The sequence below is a fragment of the Lissotriton helveticus genome, chromosome 1_1 (assembly GCF_964261635.1).
Source record: "Lissotriton helveticus chromosome 1_1, aLisHel1.1, whole genome shotgun sequence".
Taxonomy (NCBI): domain Eukaryota; kingdom Metazoa; phylum Chordata; class Amphibia; order Caudata; family Salamandridae; genus Lissotriton; species Lissotriton helveticus.
In genome coordinates, this window is record NC_136057.1 from 1,703,950,794 (window position 1) to 1,703,964,683 (window position 13,890).

The 13,890-nt window shown below is 48.2% G+C and overlaps 1 protein-coding gene across 1 annotated transcript in view; it reads right to left on the reverse strand.

Moving 5' to 3' along the window:
- Window positions 1-13,101, reverse strand: part of PRIM1 (DNA primase subunit 1) — a 55,433-nt gene extending 42,332 nt beyond the window's left edge. Inside the window, exon 1 of the mRNA XM_078659076.1 lies at window positions 12,893-13,101. Within this exon, the coding sequence (XP_078515202.1) occupies window positions 12,893-12,995 (103 nt within the window). The 5' untranslated portion in view covers window positions 12,996-13,101. The remainder of the gene's footprint in view (window positions 1-12,892) is intronic.
- Between the last annotated feature and the right edge of the window lie 789 nt (window positions 13,102-13,890).

A 13,890-nucleotide genomic window follows, 5' to 3' on the forward strand; every position in this document is an offset into this window, starting at 1 on the left:
AGAGCACGGGAATTCCTGGAACCTTTCCTTCCATTGCGCACCCCCACCTCCCCTTCCACACCTACTCTATTTCATCTTCCTCTCCTGAACTATCCACATCTTCCTTCTCCGGCAGTGGCTCACACAGATCCCCCCTATATGTGTTCCAGGGCGACCATATTTTATTCCATTTACGTGGGTTAGCTCTTTGTTGATACACCGCCCTCTCCACCACCATGAGCATATCCATGTTCCTACACCACTGCGCTAAGGTCGGTGCTTCAGATGCCCCCCATTTCTGCGCTATGTCTCGCTTTGCCAACATCATTCCGATAACCACCCATTGCCGTCCGTGCGGCGTCAGGTTGTTCGGGCCCCATATATTCAACAAACATACTCTAGGGTCAGGCGTGACGGAGACTTGTAAAGTCTGGGCCACAGTACGTATTACACGCCGCCAGTAATCTACCATGCTGGGACAAGACCACAAGATATGGAACAGTGTGCCTTCTTCTCCACAGTTTCTCAAACAGTAAGGGTGGTCTGCCCTTTGGATTTTATGTAGGGTAGTGCGCGTGAAGTATACTCGGTGCAGTATTTTAAATTGCACTAGCCGAAACCTCGCCGAGACACCAGCTTCTCTAGGTGACGCCATAGCAGCATTCCAATTTGTCTCATCCATCTCCCCTATCTCGTCCTCCCATTTCTCTCTCAATTTCTGCAATGGGTCGGGTAGATTGTTTATCAGTTTGCGATAAGTGAAGGAAGTGGCGCTGGCTTCCATGTAGTCTGTGAGTAGTCGGTCTTCCAGCGGAGCAGATTCCGGGACCTTAATACCTGGCTCAATTGCAGTCATAAATGCATGTCTAATCTGTATGTATCGGTAAGTCTCATTAACACCCAGTTCGTATTGTTCCCTCAGGGTCTCAAATGGCACCACCCCATCCTTCGTCCACATATCACCCACAGTGGAAATCCCGATGCTGTCCCAATGGGTAAATCCTTTACTGTGCCTCAGATTACCCAGGATTTTGGAGTCCCACAAGGGTGTAAGCTGTGTAATCACACCCTCCCACTTCAGTCGTTTTTGGGCCTTAGGCCATAGCGTCACCGTGTGTTTAGTTGGGCCGATCAGTTTTGCCGTCAATCCTTTGTTGTAAAGTGGGGCCAGAAGGGTGTTAGTACCCAGCTGCCGTCTGTCTGCTAAATATGCCGGGTCATCCTGCGGTGCATGTACCCACTGGTTGAGCACCTTGAGGTGCGCCGCCCAGTAGTATAGTTCCATGTTTGGGAGTGCTATCCCCCCACTGTACCAGTCTCTAATCAGTTTCACATGTGCGACCCTAGCTGGACGATTCCCCCATAATAGGTCCGACAGTAGACCCGATATCTGTCGGAAGAACGACGATGGGACCATCGCCGGCGTGTTTTCCAAGACATATAGGAAACGGGGCAGCGCCATCATCTTGAATAGTGCCGCTTTGCCTAACAATGTTAATGGGAGGGTCTTCCAGTGTCTTACATCCGATTTCAACCTTTCGAGCAGTGGCTTTAGATTCATGTCCTGAAAGGTCGTGTGTTCTCGCGTGATTTGGATCCCTAAGTATCTGAAGGAGGCGGTCTCCAACATTAATGGGCAGTCCTCACTTAGGTTCGGCAGTGTTCCGTGCAGCATGTATATCACCGATTTCGTCCAGTTAATTTTATACCCTGAGGCTACCCCATGTCTCTCACACAGCGCCAGTAACACCGGAATTCCCACTGCCAGGTCCGTTAGGTATATTAACGTATCGTCGGCATATAACGACACTCTGTCCTCCCAGTTGTCTCCCCAGTTTATGACCCGCAGTAGCTGGGTGGTCCTAATGATAGTGGCCAAAGGCTCTAGCACTAAGGCGAACAGTAGCGGAGAGAGCGGGCAGCCTTGTCTCGTACCCCTCGCTAGCGGTATTTCTCTTGAGATGTGGCCATTTGCCGTCACTCGCGCCACAGGGTATTTATACAATATCTTAATCCATGCTATGAATTTTGGGCCGAAACCCATATGTTCTAGGACCGCGAAGAGATAGCGCCATTCTACCAGATCAAATGCCATTTTGGCGTCCAGCGAAAGGATTGCTGCTGGTTCTGTCAATAACGGGGCTCGTGCCATCACACCATGCAATCGTCTGAGATTCATCGCCGTACTCCTGTGCGGCATAAATCCCGACTGATCTGGATGTATTAGGTGCGTTAGATGAGGCAATAACCTGTTGGCCAGTAGTTTCGCCAAGATTTTGCTTTCGGCGTTAAGGAGGGATATTGGACGGTATGAGCCGCATTCCTCCGGTGGTTTGCCGGGCTTCGGGATCGCTATTATGGTAGCCTCACGTTGGTCAGGCGGCAATTGTCCTTGTTCCAGACTTTCCGTAAACATGTTGAGTAGGGGTGTACTAAGCGTCTCTGACATGTTTTTGTACCACTCAATCGGTATCCCATTGGGTCCCAACGCTTTCCCGGAGTGTAGTGCTGCGATGGCCGTCTGCACCTCCTCAACTGTTAGGTTTGTTTCCAGCTCTTCCACATTGTCTTGTGACAAGGTGCGGGTGGGTACTCCCATGAGAGCTGTCTCAGCCATCTCCTGTGTAATATCTATTTCAGGGGAATACACTGTTTGGAAATGGTCTGCCAGTAGTTCTACTATCAATGATGGACGGGTTTGCAGCACACCTGCAGGGTCCTTCAATTGTAGTGTATTTCTCTGTCCACCCTGTTTTTTCTCTAGCCAGGCTAGAAGCTTGCTAGCTTTATCCCCGACATCATATATCCTGTGCGCGGTGGCCGCTATATTCTCTACTACTCTACGGCGTATAAGATCCGTATGACGCTGCTGACACAGCCGGAGCGTGTGCAGCGTGCCCCTCGTCGGGTCAGCCACATGGTCTTCGTTAGCCCTAGTGAGTTTGTCTTCTAAGTCTGTTAGTTCCTGTTTCTGGGTTCGTTTATATCTTGTTATAGTGGATATAGCTTGCCCTCGAAGAACCGTTTTGTAGGCTTCCCACAGGACAGAGGGAGACGAAACTGATCCTTCGTTCTCTGCGAGGTAGCACCTTGTTGCTTTTTTGAGTGTTTCAGCCACTTGTGGCACCTTAAGGTATCCCGGGTATATCGGGTAGATGCGCTTTCGGGTCCGCTCAGGGTTGGAGAGAACCAGCACCAACGGGGAGTGATCCGAGATACCCCGTGGTTTAATTTGTACGTCGTCGATAGTGAAGAGTCCGTGTCCCAGTGTTAGGAAGTAGCCGATCCGTGATAGACTATCATGGACCACCGAGTAGTACGTGTACTGTTGGTCGTTCGGGTGGAACCGCCTCCAGAGGTCTACTAAACCCTGTGCTTCTAAGAAGCTATTCAGCCGGGAGGGCCCGGGAGTCTGCGTTCGTACCGGGAATCTGTCTTGTGTGTTGTGTGCCACCGCGTTAAAGTCCCCTCCTAAGATGAGATCCCCCTTCGGGAGTTCCAGCAGGAATTTCCCTAGTTCTGGGAGAGCAACTGCATGCAGTGCCGGCGGGATATACACCGAGACCACATTTAGCGGCCTCCCCTCCCACTGTCCATGTGTCGCCGCAAAGCGTCCCTGTGTGTCTATTTTTGTGGACTGAACTATGTACCTAGAAGAGCGGTGCATTAGGATCCCCGTACCACGGGACCCCCTAGTGAATTCTGAACGAACAATCATATGGTAACCTTTCCTGTCTAGGGCCTGTACTGCCGAGCCCGTTAAGTGCGTTTCCTGTAGTAGGACCAGGGCCGGATTCAATCTTCTTATACTTTGCAGTACTAAGCCTCGCTTGACCTTGTCCCCCCAGTCCCCTCACATTCCAAGACATGAGTTGCAACCGTGCCACTGGCCCCAGTCTAGATTCCCCCCTCCCTGTGTCAGCTAGTGTGGTGTGTGCCATAGCTTCTGTGGTTGTAAGTACCTGCTTGCCTTATTAACTGAGTTCGAGTGAATTGCCGGGTTCTAGCTATACTTTGTGCATGCGCCTCGTAATTCCAATCTTGACCAGTGTTACCAACTAAAATTTGCAAAACCTCCCAACCCCCAACTCCCCCCCTCCCTGACCCCCTGCTAAACGGACTTAGAACTGCCCGCCCCCCCAACTCAGCAGAGTGCCTGACCCAAACCCAAAACACAGTACTTGCTCGCTGGGGTGAAGGACTCTCCGGAGTCGGCGGCCCCCCTTCTTGGCCACGGAGGACCTCCGCCCAGTGTCCTTGACGGCCCGTTCGGTCAGCGTTGCATTCGGCCTATATAGGCAATATCGGGAAGTCATTGTTCTTCGTTATCTTCAGTCTCTGGTACCTCGCTCAGAGGTGAGTGCATTTGCATTTCTCCTCCGGATGCCTGGGAGCCCGGACGAAATCCGTTAGTGCGGTGCTTGTTCGACCTGTTGGAGCGGCGAGGTTGGTCCGTTGGTCTCTAGCCTTCCAGCCAGTCCTGTGCTGCCTCCGGTGTGTCGAAAAACCACGTTTTATTGTCTGCCACTATCCTTAGTTTGGCTGGGAAGAGCATTGAGTAAGGAATCTCTCTTGCCCTAAGTTCTTTTTTAACTTCAAAGAATGTCCTCCTTCTACGTGCGACCTCCGCCGTATAATCTGGAAAGAACGCTAACGTAGAGTTTTGGATTTTAATGGGGGGGCGAGTTTCTTGCTGCTTGTAGGATCGCATCCCTGTCTCTAAAATTAAAGAGAATGATCGGCCTTGGGGGAAGCACCCGTTTTCGGGCGTCCCCCCGGGACTCGATGCGCCCTTTCCACTGAGAAAAAATAAAAATAAAAATAAAAATAAAAATCGGAAAGACCCTTAGGCTTAAGTTCTTGTTTGATCAGCTCTTCTACATACAGGTCCATCGCTCTTGTGCCCTCCGATTCTGGAACCCCTATTATGCGGATGTTATTCCGTCTTGAGCGCCCTTCCTGATCATCCAGCTTTTCACGCAGGTCCTTGTTTTCCTTCGAGATCCGTTCCATACTTATTTGCAGTTCTGATACACCGTCCACTAACGATTTGGTCACTATCTCCATTGTGTTCACCTTTTCCGACATTTTGTGGAAGTCCGCTCTTATTAGTGTTATTTCTGCTGAGATCGAACCCACTGTTGCCTGCACTTGTGTCAGGGCCCGCATCACATCGTCCAGAGTCGCTTTCTTACCTCCCGCCGTTTCGGCGGCTTTGCTCGCCTGCGTTTTAGCGTCTGTTGGGGAGGAAGTTGTTTTATCATATGCGTATCTTTCAAGACGTGACTGAGCGGCCCCTCCCTTCGGCCCTTTACCGGTCATTTTGGTGTGCACTTCAGTAGGGTCCTGTAGCAGGATGTCCGCTGTGAATAGTGTCTTTGGTGGAGCTAAGTTTGTTGGGAAGTATCCCTGGTGGAGGCTTGCAGCGTCTCTCGCAACTGTCGGATTTGTTTGGGGCGTGCAATGACAATGTTCACCAGTCGACGGAATTTCCCCTTCTTTCTACCATGCAACTGGTGGGTGCGATCATCACTTTTCGCCGCGCTCAGGGTGCAGATCTTTGCGGTCTATATGGTAGTGTCCATGTCACCTGGCGATCCGCCGAGTATACCCTCTTTTATTTTCCTGCTGGCGCAAGTTGTCCGTGGCAACAGTGTCTGGGGTGATGCAGCCCCTCGGATGCCGTCCACGCCGTGTCCCCCTTAGGCAATTGATAGCAGGCTCCGTCTGCGGTGGCCCCCGTCCTCAGGCCGTTCTCCCTTCGGCCGCAGCCGGGAAGCGCCCGCGTGTCTGCCGCTGTGGATGTGTATGCGGCGCTTCTCAACCGCCGTGCTCGGGGGCACCGCCGTCCGCGATTTAAACCTTCCTTTAGTAGGGCAGGAGAGCTGGGCTGAGTGCACCTACGCCCCGGTATGGACGTCCGAGGCACCGCTACACACGATGGGGTGTAGGGCCCCGAGAGACTGGGTCCGTGACCTGAATACAGTGTCTTTTCAAAGGCGACTGTGTCGGAATCGTGTGCCGGTGTGCCACTTTCTGCAATTGCGCCGCCGCCCGATGGGTGCCCCGGGGTCCGTCTTCCTCCTTACCGGGTAGTTCGTGGTCCGTATAACGCCACCCTCCGACCCTTGCAGTTCAAACCGGGTCTCGTGCAGACTGGAGTGGTTCTCCCGCAGTCCCGTGCCTCAGGTATCGCAGTGCTCGGAGTTCAAGATGGCGGCTCCGGCCCTGGGGTCGGTAGGGCCAACCGCCTCCGTCTGATGGCCAGGTGCGTTTCTGTCACTCGCCGGGCAGTAGTCAGCGATGCTTGTCCCCCCAACCAGGGGCCCCTTAAGTCCGGTGTCGGCGCCGTTCCGCGGTTCCCTCTGTCATTCAGCGCTCATCTACGAGCGGGCGTTTCCGGTGCTTCCTCGCCCGGCCTGGAACACTTCCTGTCGGCTCTCCGCGCCAGGCAGCTCCCTGTCTCCAGTTCTCTGTAGCGGCCTGAACGGGCTGCACTTCTTACTTCACTTCCCTCCGTTGGATTTACGTTCTGCTTGCCACCGTTTGTGCCGCCCGGTCCTGGGCTTCGGTACCTTCCCGCAGGGAAATTTTTATCACCGGATCAGTAGTCGGATCTTCAAGGAGGCCGCTTCAACCACGGAGCTCTCCCTCTATGCTGCCGCCATCTCCGGCTGCTAGCCACGCCCCCGTACACACATTTTTTATTCCAATTCCTCATGTGCAGATACTGTGGCGGGTAGATTCCACAGTTGTCTCGAGCACATCATGGAATGGATGCACAAGAACTATCTTAAACTAAATACGGGCGAGACAGAGGTCATGGAATTTGGTAATGGACCCCCTATTTGGAATCCAGCGTTGTGGCCAGCGGTGGCAGGATCCTGTCCGGTCCCAGTAGAAAAAGTGAGGCATTTAGGATTTCAGTGTGATGCCCAGTCAAACTTCTAAGGGCAGATTAACCAGGTGATGTCATCCTGCTACTTTCTTCTAAAAATATGTGCATACAATCTTGCCATTTATTCCCTTAGAAAAACCATTGTGGTCGCCCTAATTCTCTCTCAAATTGACTATTGCAGGCGTTGACAAATGTCAACTGTCAAAATTGCAATCTTTGCAGAATTATGCAACACAAACTTTCCTCAATATTCCTAAATACCACCATACCTCTAGCTATACTAGGAATCTTCACTGGCTTCCAGTTAGGCAGCAAATAGAATTTAAGGCGCTATGCTTGGTGCATAAAGCACTCTATGGTGGAGAGTCACTGGACTTTCAGAGACTATTTCAATGGTACACCTCCGCCTGAATCTCAGATCAGCCAATAAAGCACTGGTTCGGATTACCTGAAATCAATAAGGCAAGACGTGGAGGCAGATGTCTCGCATATCGAGCATCGAAGATCTGGAATGAGTTATTGCTCATATTAGGCTTCAATCATCCAGATGCCAGTTTAGGAAATTGGTCAAAACCTGGCTATTCCCTTCAGAGGAATGACCTTGCGTTTGTTGGTTCATCGCATTTTTTTGCAACCCCAGCACCAAGACGCCTCGGCATTTGTGCCCTCTATAAGTCCATTACTTACTTACTGTACGGCGATCACAATTAGCCCCTGCCCCTCAATCTGGAGTAGGAAACACAGGGCAGAGATAAGCACAGCATTTAGAGAGAGGAACTCAATATCCATTGCATCAGCTCACATAAACTTCATTTATTAGTTAGAGCTTCAGATAGAACTTTCACATCAACTTAGGAACTACAGGCATGTAGCACAGCAGAAGTGGGAATTGCGATCTAGCAGCCACCTGTTACCCAGATGTTTTTCCTAAGATAGGTTCATCGTAAATGAGTACACTCAGACAAAGTTCCTGTAACAAATGGGGCTGGTTAACAGGTCAGGGCATGACTACCCCAGGAAGATCAGAAAACATTTTTCCTTAAATCAATGATTTTGGGTGTTGGTGGATTGGTTTTATGGATCGCCAAAGTACAGCTTCAAACCCTCTGGTTAAGCACTTGTACATAGTGGAGGAAACGTGCCTGTGCTGATCAGTAATTTTTCAGGGCTCAAGTGAGGCAGACAGGGCACGGAATGATTCAGGAAGTCAGAACATAAAGCAATTACTCTTACAATATTTCATACATTATTATAACTTACAGAACATTTAGCCATCTCTTATTGGCCGAGGATAAAGGGAAATTATTGCAAAATTCTTTAGGATTTTGAATTTACAGCCAAACTGAAGAAGCTCATTATGTAAAGCCTTGTGGCTGTCTGATGGAGCAAGGTTTCGTGCGTAAAGAGACTTGCTCGGATTAAACCTCTCGAAAATAACAAATAATGCATTAATCAACATGTTTCGTCGTACTAATAAATGCACCACACGACATATTAGAAAGCTGGGGGAAGCTTCTCTATGTGCTTTTACTAACAATAACTCGAATACATTAAAATGGCCGCCGAGAACGCGGGAATTTCACTGCGCATGCGTCTACCACACTCACGTGGTGTGACGTCCTTTCTGCTTTGGTGGGAAATCTTTGCAGCTTTGCACTAGTATTAAAGATGGCTGCTTCGTGTTTCACATACTAATGTACCTGCTGCCGCCTTGACTATACCATGTTTGTTCTGCTCAACTATTAATGCTATAGTTGTAATAAAGTAATTGGAATAGAGTAGAGATAAGTGGTATACAATGCATTTATTCTTTGTTCTAAAATGGTTTCTCTTTGACTTTACTGTTAGCTCGTGTTTGGGCCTGGAGATTGAATGTAACTCCATATTGAAACCCTCATTGCGCATGTGCCAGAGTCTCAAGCGTCTTCAAGCAGTGGCATTGAACAAATGCCAACGACAGTCTTGCCTGCGATGCGCCTGGGAACTCGACCCAGTGAACTTCCAAGAGGAAGACCACTTGCTAAATTGTTTTAACATTGAATAAATTGAAACTAATATTGCTGGGTGGAATAAAAGTGCAAGGGAAAATAAAATTATGGGCGGGAAGCATTGATTCTGAATATTGAATGAAATGATCTCATAATTGGTATGGTGTGATGACCTCTCCTCGCCTTTTGACCAATCAAATCAAGGGAATTCACGAATTTGCAACACTGGGGGGTGGTACATTGCCCTGGAAAATGGTATAGCTAAGGTAGGCTTAGCTAGTTAGATTGTCCGACTTGTCCGAATAGCTGACCTGTCACTGACCCAACTCACTCAATAGGAGATCGAGAGCAGAGGTGCTGGCGGAGCACTCTGTCAGGAGAATCGATAACCCAATCGGGGTCTGAGGGAGAAGAATCGATAACCCAATCGGGCTCTGATTGTTAGCCGCAGAGAGGGGTGTGACACTGGCGTTGCACTTAGCTGAGGGTACCTGTCGTGACCTGCATCGGCCCTGATCTGATCCATTTTGGTCTGCACCTTTCTTGGTTCTGGTCTGCACCTGTTTATCCTGTTGGCACCTGAACTATAGGGAGTCCTGTCCTTTGTCCCAGCCCGTGGCGAGGGTTGGTCTTCACACCATTCTAGGTAAATATAAATCTGTGTGGGTTTATCATTGTACTGTTTCCCTTGTTCCACCCTTCCTATGTTTCAATGCCTAAAAGAAGTGTTGTGATATTTCTACATATCATTGCTTTAATCATTATTTTCCTAATTGAAAAGGCTTTAATTGCTTCTGTATGGACGCTGACATTCTAAACTTTGCATAGATAGATAAAGTGTTTAAACTTTTCCCGAATCTGCGGTTATTTTATGTAGGTAACTATTATGCTAACACTCTTGATCCCTTAGGCAGACCCTCCAGCATTTCGCAATTCACGAAAAAAAATCGCGAAATCAGCTGGGTAGCGCGATGGCCGCGATATTTGCTATTTCGGCCGCAAAAAAAAGGTTTCCCGGCAGGCGTAAAAAAAATGGTGGCTTCTTATTGGCTGTACGCAAACACGTCACTACGTGTCTTCGTACAGCCTTAAAACAGAATAGCAGCTGGGGCTCATATCTCATACATTTAGGGACCATGACGCTCACTGGCTTGGCTAGGCCCCCTCAGAAGAGCGCGTGCTGTGTGAAACAGTCATCAAAGAGACACAGTGCGCCCGCACTCAGTATACCCCGGATGATGGAAGAGCTCAGCAAAGGACAGTTTTCAATTGTTAATATTTAGACCGACAGAAACCACACCTACAGACGCACTAAGGACGGCTTGACAGAGCGGCCAGCATTGCACGGGGTTTGAACTACAGGTCTCCTGAGGCGAGATTCAAAGACTGGCCCCTTCTGTTCATAATAATATTCACTGTTTGAGCACAATAAGGATTGTATTGAATATTGCATTTCTTAAAAGAGATGAAGCGGTTTACTTGGCAATACTCGAGGGGAGAAACTGGACAGAGATGGGGATGTGTCCCAGTAAAACACATTTAACTTGTAAAATGTAAGGGGCACTATGCAAGCAAGTAGTGAGAATAAGACGTACAATTAAAATGTAAATTATTTTAAACGAAGACTAAAAAAACCACAGTTGATATACACTTGAAAGGCCCCTGCCTCCCCAGCGGCACCAGAAGTGATGTCACGAGGTCCAGGGAAACTGCAGAGGGGAGGCCTTCACCGCAGTGAAGAGAAAAGGAGAGACCACTGTTGAGGAAGTATTTCGGGTAGGGTGGAATCTTCTTTCAGGTTCATCACAGGATCATTTTATGACTAAATATTTTAATTTTCTCAATAAATTGAATAAGTCCCGTGCATTGCCTGCTCCCCTTGTTAACCTGAAACACATGGTAAACTGCAGCACTGTGAGAAACATTTTGCTATCACCAGAGTTCATTAGACTCACCTTATTTAATTGAAAACGAAGGACATCAGTTCAGCTGGAGTGTCTAGACTTGAACCTCCAAGTTGAAAACATAGCTTTAAAGCAAGAACTTAACCTGCTGAGCTTTCTTGGTTGGTAACATGGTCTCCTTCAAGCACACCAGACGTGGTCAGTGCCCTGGAAGCATGGCACTGGGTGAGGGTATGGCACTGGAAGGTCCGCAACAGGTGAGGGTTCGTATCCCGGGTAGGTGAGGGGAACAGACCTGTAATCAGAGCCCATGCTGTGTCGTGTAGGCACGAGGCGGGAACTTCAAAGGACAGGTGTTCTCAGTTTTTAAGACATGAGAGACAACATGGCAGCTGCTCTGTCAGGTGCCTCACATCAGTTGCACTGGCATGGGGTGCCTGCCATCCCACATAGGTATGACTGTCACCTGGCCTGTAGTTTACCCGCCTGCCCATCATTTCTTTTTCAAGACGGGTAAAACAAAATTGAGAAATTTAGGGAAATCCTGTATTTTCTTTCTCCCTTGAAATATAAAATTGAAACCACAAACATAGGAGGGAATCCCTCTAAAAGTATTTTAGAACAGTAGGAAAACACCTAGTGTTTTATTTTTTTTGTCTCGCCTACAGACAGCTTTAGCGAGACCCTCCCAGCATTTTGCGATTCACGAAAAAATAGCGAAATCAGCTGGGTTGCACGATAACCGCAATATGTACTATTTCGGTTGCAAAAAAGGTCTCCAGGCACGAGGTTAGGATTGGAGCTGTGATCCGTAGAGCTGCAGAACTTTAAACAGGCCTATTTCCAAGTGGAATACTCTGCTAAAACAGTTTCCATTGATTTAAGGCTGAAAACGTATGATTATGAGTAAAATAAAGTGCCGCAAAAATGCCGCTAAATTTCCATATTTATGCCGCTAAATTTCCAAACACATGCCGCAATTTCCTGGGGGGGTCTGCTTAGGACTTAAATACAGGTGACAAGGATTGGTAAATCAAATGTGTATAGGTACAAGTCCTAAAGTAAAATAAAATCCTGATTGGCAAATGGTAAAAAGGTTATTACCTGTTCAAGGTGTGTATGTTATGGGCCCAGGCGAGTATGGTAAATTGAGCAGGTAACTCCGCGCGCCATCATCTGCTCTTTCCAAACATGCAAACCTTCATAATGTGGAAACACTTTCTAATCCACTAACCCATGAGCAAGCCCACTATATGTACACACATTTTTGCATCGATTGTGGGGCCCAGAATGACACTCAACAATATAGAAAGCACTTGACAAGGAGTGAATGGAATGCCGCATTTATCAGCCTTTGTGTAAAGTTAGTTCTCACGCAGCAAAAGTACTGCGGCTGTCCATTTCTGCAATTTGCCCACACCTCATCTCAAAGAGCACAACTTTTGCATCTTTTATCATACCCTGCACCTTTGCAATACCTAATCTGCTCAAGATCATTTGCTAAAACCACCTACATGAACTTACTCCCCCCCCCGCCCACAACCAAATTATCACATCTAACTCCTACTAATTTAAACCCCCACAGACAGTATGTATGTATGTATGTATTTTAATGCTTGTTAAGCGCAACTGTCACCCCGAGGGTATCCTGGCGCTGAGAATAATTGCATGGAATTCAATTTAGAGCACAAGACTAATCCCAATAACACTCACTGGATCCCCCAGCAAACGCCATCTAGTCGAGTAATAGATGAGAGAGAACTAATCAATTATTCTAATAATGCAACAGCTTTGAATTGTCATCAGCTCAACTTTCATATTTCCACCGCTCCCCCCCCAGCCAGCAGCCACGCCCACAGATCGGTAGCCCCTCCTATTCAGACTACCGTCTGTATTATTCCCTCGTTTCCATAGCTCCCTCTAAATTCTGTTGCCCTTTACCGTTTGCTCAAACAGCTCTCATTATGTTGTCCTACCGTTTCCACTTGACTTTCCAAAGACCACTCTTCTTATACCACGTCACTATTTCTTCTAAACATCTGTTCGCCCAGCACATCTTTTATGCCTACACTCCAATCCCACTTGTGACACAACACCCTGTGCTCCTACTATGGCACACTCACCGCCTCCGTAGTTAAGCCAGCGGTAATACTGTGAAAAGGGGAAAAGTCGCCGGTAGTAGAGAGGTAGCAGGTCAGGCAGTGCGCCGCTGTCATAGTCTGCCATGGCAAAGTTGTGATGGGTAGTATGCTCCACAGACAGTCAGCAGGAACCAAAACGAACAGCGCGGGAAATCACGTCCCTAGTGGTATACTGGGAGATGTGGTCTTTCCACCTAAGTACTATAGGCGTGTCAGGACTTCGATCGGCAGCCATCTTGTGGTAAGGACCAGCGGCATACCGGGAGATGTAGTCTTTCAATCGATGTATTGGCCTGTGCACGCATGGTCCTTGAGCGTCAGCCATCTTTGGGTCAGGCACGACTTACGTCGCTTGCTTTTCCAGTTAAAGACGGTATCCATTCGGTTTCAGCCGCTTTATGATTAAACGGGAATCTTACTACAAGAGCCGTCATCATTCGAGAGGGTGTCATTTTTAGATAATTTAAATTATTACCCAGGCCTCTTCCTACGTGGTAATCTTGTTTCTTAAACTTCAGACTGAACGTGAAGTTTTCGCCCACTGTCTGTCTACCGTCTTTGATCAGGCACGGACTTGTAACTTCTTGTATAGTGTCGACCGAGTTCCCTCTCGAACCTAAAGTCTCATGTCTTGAGGGCCAATAAACCCCAGGGGCGTGTCTGCTCTAAAAACACGATAGAAATAGTACTTCAAGTGGGGGTGTCGAAAAATGCTCAAAGCCAGTATTAAACCATACATTGACAAACCCAACAAGTCTAATTTAAATGTTCTAATACTTCCTGCATCTTAATGCTTTAGCACATTAAAGCCAAATCTATTTATTGGCTTTGCCAATATTTTCATGAGACAAGAGCACTGCCCGAGTTCAGACAGCGCCCATCAATCAGACTTGCAAGCATCAGTTGTCTGCAAGGTCATTAGTACCAAGCAAGTCCTGGGCCTGGTGTGAATATCTGACACATAGAAAAGAAAGCCCTGA